The 9,207-nt window shown below is 62.8% G+C and overlaps 1 protein-coding gene across 1 annotated transcript; it reads right to left on the bottom strand.

Moving 5' to 3' along the window:
• Positions 1–29: 29 nt before the first annotated feature.
• On the bottom strand, positions 30–8,745 carry LOC113417891 (drebrin-like protein). Its single transcript, XM_026676507.2, has 13 exons — positions 8,417–8,745; positions 6,469–6,521; positions 6,122–6,234; positions 5,114–5,188; positions 4,397–4,549; positions 3,909–3,986; positions 3,667–3,818; positions 2,399–2,453; positions 2,093–2,155; positions 1,684–1,783; positions 844–1,365; positions 327–412; positions 30–62 (listed from the first exon to the last, which is right to left on the bottom strand). The coding sequence occupies exons 1-13, from the start codon at positions 8,506–8,508 to the stop codon at positions 30–32; spliced, it is 1,575 nt and encodes a 524-aa protein (XP_026532292.2). The 5' UTR covers positions 8,509–8,745.
• Between the last annotated feature and the right edge of the window lie 462 nt (positions 8,746–9,207).

Here is a 9,207-nt window from a genome sequence, read left to right as displayed (position 1 = left end):
GCTCTGCTGAGTGGGCAGAAGCCGGACAGTCACGCCGTGCGCCCATCCTGGGGCCAGTTGCCCTGCAGAAAGAGAGAAAGCTGACCAGCGGGGAAGGGAGGAAGGTTTGTTGTGAGAAAGGGACACACACACACACTCCCTCCGCCACCCGTTAGAAAAGAGCCAGAGGCAGCCCTCGGCCCTTGCAGGGCTTCTGGGTCAGCCACTCTCACTCCCGGCCTACCTTGCAGGGGTGGTGTTGGAATCAAGGAAAGGGAAATTCCTGCGCCGATCCGGCGAGTGATTTAAAGCAGGAGATTTAACAACATCTTGCGTGGGCGACTCACCTGCTCGCCCCGGCTTCTCTCTGATCCTCTGTGCCCAGAAGACAGGACGGACCCAGCCTGGCCTGGAGCAGGTCCTGGTGAGGCACCTGGGAAAGGAAAGGTGGGGAAGAAGCCTGGCCTTTGGGGCATCTCCCATACCTGTCCATCTCCCACCCACCACCCACCAATCCTTGAACCAAGCAGGGCTGGTCCCTTAGCCACAGGTAAAGCCAAGCAATTCCTCCAAATGCAAGCAAAACGGAGAACTTTTTAATGGAATCTGGGACTCTCGGCTTGCAAGCCCCCCCCCGACACCCCCTCACTGTTCAGGAGACAGGATCCCAGCAGGTGGGGACCGAGGATCCCAGCTTAAGCAACCCCACTCCCCCAATTCTGGCTGTTTGTACAATCCTGCACTGCCTGAATCTTAGCCAAGAAAACCAAGGAAAACACAACACACACACCCCCATGGCTGCTAGCTGCCTCATTCCTCCCCCCCCCCCAAGGGGCAGCCCTCGAGCAAGACTTGGGGGCTTACCTTTTTCCAGGGCTGTCTCCCCTAGACCAGCCCTCGGGGGAGAGTTCGCTGTGGGGCTGAGCAGCTCCTCCCAGTCCATTGCCCTTCCATTGGTGGGCTGGGCTGGGCCGGGGGACATTGGTCCCTCTGGGGCATGGCCGGGGGCCTGAATTTCCTCCGCAGGGGGGGAGCAGGAGCCCGGAGGAGTCAAAAGGGGGCTCTCCTGTCCCGGAAAGTGTTCCGATTCAGGCGAGGGGGCCAGGTGGGGAGGCTCGGCTGGGGTGCCATTCAAAGCACAGGCGAGGGCTGGAGGGGGCGGGCAGAGGGGGTGCATGGCGGTGGCCCTGACGCTGCTTGGCGGTGAGCAGGCGGGGTGCTGGCGGGGGCGAGGCTGGCTTGGGGGCAGCGCCGGGCTTGGGGCCGACGGGGGAGCCACGGAAGCCTCGAAGCTGCCCGGGAGGTCCGGTTCTGCGGGGCGGCGAAAGATGTAAGCGGATTCCGTGAGGCTGCGTTGGTAGCGGAGGAAAGGGTGCCGAGGCAGTCCTATCCAGGCAGCGGGGAGGGGGAGAGAAGATGCATCAGCAAAGCCAGCCTATACCCTCCCCCACACACACACTATAGACCAAAATGCACCCCCACCCGCCAATCTGTTAGGGTTCAGAGGTCGCCCAGCCTTGAATTACTCAGATGTCCAAAAATGCGGGGAGTGGGGGAGAGAGAGAAAGAGTCCCCCCATTCCCTACTCCAGGAAGTTGCCCCCTCCCTGCTCCCACGGGGCTGGGGTGGCGGGTGGGGCTGAGCGCTGGAGTCAGACCGGTACTCCTGCAGTCCGGCAGGCCAGGGCACAGCCGAGGTGCTCACCTGGGCCTGGGTCCCCCAAGGCGGAGGAGGAGCCCAGCCGTGCTCTCGTCTGGAAGAAGCCCCTCCTGGGTGGCTGCTCCACACCTGGCCCCGCCTCCTCCTGTGCCCAGAACAAAAGCCGTGAGGGGCCTCACCTGCTGCTAAACAGCTCCCCCCAGGCAGTGGCTCTGCTTCCGCCAAGGGAGGGGAGTGGCTTTGGGGGTGGGGTTGTGCTGCAGGGGAGGAGGGTCACTCACAGCAGCCCTCCAGCCAGAAAGCCCCCCACTCTGGCCCACACTGGGGTTCTACTCGGGCCCCCAACATGGAGCCACCAAGCGTGTCCCTGACTGCCCCCCCCAGAACCCCAAGCCAAGGTTTCATTGACAGCACACACACACCCATTCCCCTCCTCTGGCTGCCGTCTTCTCACCGGGGCCGCCTCACTGGCCCAGCTCCGAGGACTCGTCCCAGCCAAGGCCCTTGCTTGCTCCCGCTGCCAAGGGAGAGGAGAGAGAAGGAATGCTCGCTCGGGGGAGGGCCCAGAATGCCCTTGGGGTTGCAGGGCATGCACCAGTTCAACAGGTGCTGGGCTTCAGCCTGCCAACCCTCCTTCAGCCCTGCAGATGAAGCTCCCACAGCCTCCCTTCCCCACCCCAGGATCAACCAAAGGCCCCTGACCCACCCTACTCCCCAGATGTGGAGGGGGGGCCTCATGGGGCTACCACAAAGCACTCACCCGCCGGGCCTCTTCCCACTGGTGCTCTTCTGCCTCCCGCTGGGCCTGCTGCTTCCTGTGGAGGGTGGGGCAGAGCCACTCAGGAGAAGCCCCCACCTCCCACAGGGTGGAGGCGGGGGGTGGGATTCTACCAGTTTGCACTTATTCACTAGAACTGGTTGTTAACATCCTAAGCAGTTGGGAGAACCGGTTGTTAGAAGAAATTACTGGCCTAATCCTGTAAGGAAGGCAGGAAGGAAACATTCTGGTGTTGCTTACAGAAACTGCCTCTCCATAAACCCTTATTACATTCTTGGCAGGACTGGACTTCCTGTCTCAGGAACTTCTCTGGAGTTTTTTTCTCCTCCTTTGCTGGTACTTTGCTTGTGTGGAGTGACCATTCAAAGTTACAATGGCACTGAAAAAAGTGACTTATGACCATTTTTCACACTTACACCTGTTGCAGCATCCCCACAGTCATGAGAGGCCAGGCGAGGAGATGCGTGCTGCGATGTGAGTGATGTTGAGTTGGCCACGCCCAACCAGTCACATGACCACCAAGCCACGCCCACAGAACTGGTTGTTAAACAAATTGAATCCCACCCTGGGTGGGGGCACAGATCTTGCCCTAGTTGCTTCACCCCCTCCCCACCTGGGAATAGCAGGGAATGGCATTCCACCAGCTTCGGGGCACAAGGGGGGGAAGAGGAAGGACCCCCCCTCCTTGGTTGCCACGAGTGGTCTCTTCCAGGCCAAAAAGCAGATGGAGGCAGGAGAACAGCTGTATTTCATTTCATGGGCATCCTTCAAAGGCCAGGTGTGAATGGTTCTTTGCATCTGAGGTGCTTCTGAGCCGACCGAAGCACCCAGGTGTGGGATTCAAATCTTTTTAACAACTGGTTCTGTAGGCGTGGCTAGGTGGGCGTGGCCATGTGACTGGGTGGGCATGGCTTCTTTTTCTTTTTTTTTCAGGGAAGGCACATCATGGCCGCCGGGGGAGTGGGGGAAGCGAGGGGAGGAAGGCAGAAGGATCATCCGCTGGAAGGGGCCTCGGATAGGGAGGCTGGGCTCTTCCCTTCCAGTGCTTCTCAAGCTTGGCGCCTTAAAGCCGCAGGGATTTCAACTCCCAGAATTCCCCCAGGAAGGTCCTTGCGTCCTCAAGTCGCCAAGCTTGAGAAGAAGGGCCGCCGAGGAGACGATTTCTGTCAGGCAAAGAGAAGCCCCTTTTATTCGCCCAACTCAGCCAGGCCGCGAGAGGGAGGGACCTGGCATAAGGCCCGCCTGCCCACCTGTGCTCCTCGATGAGCCTCTCCTTCTCTTGGACCCGGCGCTCCCGCTCTGCTGCTTCCCGGCGCTCGTCCTCCATGCGCAGGCGCTCCCAGTGCCGCCTCTCCTCCTGGGCTCGCCTCTTCTCCTCCTGGCGCCTCTCCTCCTCTTCCCTCTGAAGGGAGGCAGAGAAGGCAGAATGGCACCCACCCACCCACACATGCTGCAGCCCTCGGCCAGCCCAGCAGGCCCTCGTCCCCCTCACCTCCGCCTGCGCCCAGAAGGAGCTCCTCTTGGTGTGCAAGATCTCCAGCACGGCGTTGGTTTTCTGGTAGTTGGTCCCCTGGAGAGGAGCAAGTGGGTCCCTGAAAGCCTCTCTCAATTGGGGAGGGGGGAACCTCTCTCAGGTGCCCCCCCACCCAGGTACAGCTGCTTAAAGGCAAACAGGCAAGGGGCTCTCCAGGCAGGCAGCCGCAAGGGCCACTCCCGTGCCAGAGCAGTGGGGCGCCCAAGCCAGCCTAGTCCCACCTTCACCCGGTTCCTTCTCTGTGCGCTGGGGAGGGAAAGGCGGGGGCTGCCTTTTCCCTGGGAAAGTCCCGAGGGCCCCCAGTCCTCCCTGAGGAAGGGGCCTGGCTACGATTGCCCACTGTCGGAAGCGGAGGGAACACCTGGCCACTGGCCGCTTTGATGAGCTGGGGTGCAAGCTCATGGGGGGAGGGCCTTGCCCACCCCTTCCCTTCCCTTCCTCCTCACCACCAGTTCCTCAGGGTCTCCGCTCAGGTCCTTCTTAGGGAAGGCAGCTTCTTGGGGGGGCTGTTCTGGGGGGGCCACCAGGGACAGCCGGCAGGTAAGCTTTTCCTGGTTCACCTCCTCCACCCGGCTGGCCTTCAGCACCAGGTGGGCTTCCTGCAGAGGGAGAGAGGAGGCAGCAGTGCAGGGATTCCCCCCCCCCAACCCATCCGGGAAGATAAGCTGCCCTCCGTCGGGGGGGGGGGAGCTGGCCCCAGATGGAGCCTCCTCTCCTCCCCTTTTCCCCCCTGCCCTCTCATCCACAAAAGAGCCCTCCCTCTACAGGTGATATTCAGCAGGTTCTGACCGGTTCTGGAGAACCGGTAGCAGAAATTTTGAGTTATTGGGAGAACCGGCAAAAGAACCACCTCTGACTGGCCCCGCCAACCCCATCTCTTCTCTGCCTCCCATTGAGTCCCAGCTGATCGGCTGGGTCTCCTTTGGTTGCCTTGCACAGGAGAACGGAGCTGGGAAGTAGGTTAGTGGGGTGGGAAGTGGGATTTTGCAATCTCCTTCCCCTGTCACACCCACCAAACCACGCCCACCAAGCCAGGCCACGCTCACAGAACCGGTAGTAAAAAAATTAAATCCCACCACTGCCCCCTCTCTTCCCCCACCGTTCAGCTTCCCATTTCTGGCCCAGGGCAAGGAACACGGAGCCACTCTCTGCCTAGAACCCACCTTAAAGAAGGCCCGGATGGCCGGCAGGTGCCCAGCGCAGGCTTCTCGCCGCGAGTCCAGGACTTTCTCGCCGACCTAGTGCCAAAGAGGGAGCCAGGGGCTCGTCTCAAAGACTCCAGCAGGGGCGGCGCCCTTCCAGAAGCCCCCAATTGTTGCCTTCCGTGTCCTTTGGGCTCTCCCAGGACTGCCCTCCCCAAAGGTAGAGCCGCCAATGAATTGGAGATGAGGCACAGCCCTCTCCCCACCCCCCGCTTTCTGGACATATCACAGTTCCTGATTGCCACATTCTGGACAGTCCCAGTTCTTTCCAGGCTGAACTTCTGGTGGGCCGGGGATGGCGTGGAGAGGGGGAAAGAAGCCTTCGCCCAGATCCAGCACTCCTTCCTTCCTTCCTTGGGAGGTCATGAGAAAATGCACTCCGCATACGCTCCGTAGAACTGACTCCTCTGGGGGTTCTCTCGGAGACAGAACCTGCCACTTCTGGGTGGCTGCTGTGGCTTCGTGGCCTTCCGCTCCCACAGAGGCAGTTCATCCATTCTCTCAAAGCAAGGAATCCCCTCCCCGCCCTCCCCCCAAGCGATAGCCTGCCTTTCTCTCCATTCAAGGTGGTGAACAGGGGAGGCGGGGGGGGGAAGTCACGATAAAGGGGGGCCATTGTGAACGAGGGAGACGCTGGGGCTCTTCCTGTCCTGGGAATAGAGCGAGGGTCTTCAAACATGGCAAGTTTAAGACTTGAGGACTTCAACTCCCAGAATTCCTGAGAGCTAACATGCCTTGGAGGAGGAATTCTGGGAGTTGAAGTCCACAAGTCTTAAAGCTGTCAAGTTTGAAGACCCCCTGGAATACGGGGAGGCTGAGTTGCAGGTTCTGAAGCCGGAGCCATCCTGGCTTGCACTGACTGCGAGGCCCAGGTTCACGTCCCTCGAGAGGCATCTGGGCACCATCTCTCTTGCTGGTTCTCCAGCTGCAAGTCCCCACGTGCCGCCTAGCCCCCTCCTCCACTCTCACCCAGTGGATCAGGACGATGCGTGGCACCCCTGCGGTGGGCTCCAAGAGGCGGCACAGTCCATACATGATGCGCCCACTTTGGAAGCGCTTGGCCAGCTCATCGGGGCCGCCTCCTGTTAGGGGGGAGGCTGGGTTAGGCACAGGAGCACCAAGCCCACCTGCTCCTGCCCTGATCCCCCTGCCCAGGGAGATGCCCTCCCTCCAAGGTGGCCAGAATGGAGCTGCCTCACCTGGAGGCTGATCAGACTGAGAAGGTCCTGGCTGTCCCCCACCCCACCTCCATCTCTGGGGCATCCTGTCCCCCCTGGAGGGAAGGAGGGAAGGAAAGGGAAGGGTCCCCGTCTTACCCCCTGAGTCCAGGAGTTTCAATTCGTTGGCCTTTTCGTAGGCAAAGAGGGCCCTGAATGGGAGAAAGAGGGGGAGGGGTTTGGTATTAGGAACCAGACAGTTTTGCGTTTTGGCTTCCTTGTCTCAGGCTGCCTGGCGCGGCTGCTTTCTCCTGCTGGAGTCGGTGTGTTTGTGCCAGTGGCAGAGGCTGCTTGGGCCCAGCTCCACACTCCCAGCCGTTCCCCCTAGCTGCACTCCGGTCTGGGCACCAGATGAGGCAAGGCAGGCATTCCCACGGCCCTCCCCTTTCGTGGCTGGAGGAAGGGGAAGAGACCCTGCCATGAGTCCAGGCCTCAGAGGGTGGCAGACCAGGCTTCCCAACAGGAGATCTCTGCCCCCCACCCGAGGCAGATTCCCCTGCCAGGCACCCCCTGTCCTTCGGGGAGCATTTCTAAGGAGAGAGGAGGCATTGGGGAGCTTCATTTGGGCCCTTGGCAGGTGGCCTTGCTTCCCCTTCCCCGTCTCTCCCTCTGAGCGGGAGGAAGCACATCCGCTTTCAAACAATGGAAGCGGAGGGGGGGCGCCCTGCTGCAGATTGGGGGGGGGGGAGAGAAGTGTTCCACCAGCCCTTCAGGTGACCCCAGCACACCCCTCCTGCTGTGCTTCCGGCAGCCTCGCTAGGGTGGGATGGCTGCTGAGGGTGGGTGGGAGTGGGCTGGCATCTGATGAAAACACAGCTGGCTCCTTCCTTTCCCTCGGAGGAAGCCAAGCCCCCAGTGGCCCCCTCCCATCCCCTCTCAAATATCTTGCAGATCCTCTGACACAGACAGACAGACAGGCAGGCAGACAGACACACACACACTAGCCTCCTCCTGCCTTCCTGAGGTTGGGCTTGGTTACTGAGCAGGAACAACAGGAGGCCCAGGTGGTGCCAAGCACCCTCCAAGGAAAAGGGCCAAATGCTGGGCCAAATGCGGGAGGGCAGCTCCCGACTCTCCTTCTCCCCATCCTCCCTGTTTCTCGCTCTTGAAATGCCCCCCCACACACACAACCTCACACCGCCTGGGCTCCCACCTCCTGAAGCTGGCACCCCGTGGCAAGAGGATGGACTCAGTGCTGAGCTGAGCTTCTCACAGGGAGGATGGTGGCCCAAGGGGCATGGCGGGCACAGCTGTCACCCACCAGTCTGCCCCAGGCACACAGCACTTTGCCATCCCTTCGCCAGAAGCGCCTGGGGCTTCGGTTGGGGGGGGGGGGGGAAGGGAGAGACTGGCCAAGCTGATGGGAGGCGGCGGCGGCGGCAGCAGCCCAGGGTGGCCCCTGAGCCACCCACGCCCAACTGGAGCAGCTTCCTCGGCCGGTCGAGACTGGCGAGGGCCAGGAGCCGAAGGGGCGAGGCAGGGGGTGGGGCAGGCCGGGGCTGCTTAGGGAGGTCCCAGGATTGCGCTTCTCCCGTCGGCGGAGGGCTCGGGATAGCCGAGGCGGGGGCGTCGGGCCTCCCTCCCAGCCCGGCTCCTTCCCTTTTGGACTCTTCGCCCGAGTTTTACCCCTGGATTTCCGAGGGGCGAAGCGGCTCCGGGGCCGAGCTGCCTTCCAGGGGGCAAAGAGCAGAGCCGCTACAGGCAGCCAGGCGAGGCGACTGGCGGAAAGGCCACCCGCTGCCCCCACCCCGGGAGCCCCAGCTGGGCCACTTGGCGCCGCGCAACTTCTCTCGCCCGCGAGACGCGCCACGGGATCCTTCCCGGTCCGGGGGCCAAAGCCAAAGCCGAGAGGGAAAGCCGCGCTCGCCCTGTTCTGTCCGGGCCCCGCCGAGACCCCGGAGCTCCGGCCTGCAGAGACCCCCGCCCAGCAGCCGTGCGCCCACCCCATCCGGGAGCGGCGAAGCCGGAGCCCGGCCGCTGAGGTGGGGGGACTCCGCGCCCCGGAGCCCTGGGCGCTGCCCGGGGGAAGGGCAGCAGCGCCACTCACCAGCTGGCGGCCGCTCGGCCGTTCACCACGTCGCTCTTGGCGGCCAGCAGCGCCAGTCGGTGCTTGTCCAGGTCCAGGGCGCTGCTGCCCATCGCGAGACCCCCGACGGCGACGGGCCGCGGCTCCGAGGTGGCGACAGCGACGGCGGGCCGGGAAGAGGCGCCCCCGCCCTCCCCCCGCCTCCTCCTCCTCCTCCTCCTCCGCCCCAGCCCACCGCGGGAGGGACCGGCGGGACCGCGAAATCGCGGCGGGGCGGGGCAGCACGTCCTGAAAATCCAAGCCCGCGCCGACTTGGGGCAGGGCACCGTCCCCGCGGGGCGCTCACGGGTTTGCCCGGTGGCCTCGCACGCGGGTCTCGAGCGGGATGCCCAGTGGAAGGGGGCACACGCGCGGGAGGAAGGAAGGCCGGACGGGGCTTGTTCTTGAAATTAAATCTCTGCAGTAGTCGTTGCCTCCGGCGTGGGAAAGTTTCCCCGGGCGTGTCGGACGGACCTTTCCTTGCCCAGCCCTGCGGGATCCACGTAGTCTCCTGAGCCGGGGCCAAGCTGAGGTTGGACAGAGACTGGCGCCCCCCCACCCCGCCGCCGAGCCCCTTTCTGGGTGTGGGGGGGTGGGGGTCAGAAGAGCCCTAACCGTTGGAAGGGGCAGAAACGACCTGCTGCAAACTCTGTTCTTGCCCCCCTCCCAGGAGCCGACCCCCTGAAGCATTGGGGGGGGGGTGTCGCTTTGGGAGAGGGGATCCTGGAGTAGGACCTGCCTTTTCTTGGATGTGTCCCCATTGCTCCCTCTTT

This window comes from Notechis scutatus, chromosome 4, assembly GCF_049901735.1.
Source record: "Notechis scutatus isolate UNSWTSFEM ecotype Mainland chromosome 4, rNotScu1.2, whole genome shotgun sequence".
Lineage (NCBI taxonomy): Eukaryota > Metazoa > Chordata > Lepidosauria > Squamata > Elapidae > Notechis > Notechis scutatus.
Note: the sequence above shows the minus strand (reverse complement) of the source record. Positions and strands in the feature narration are given on the sequence as shown.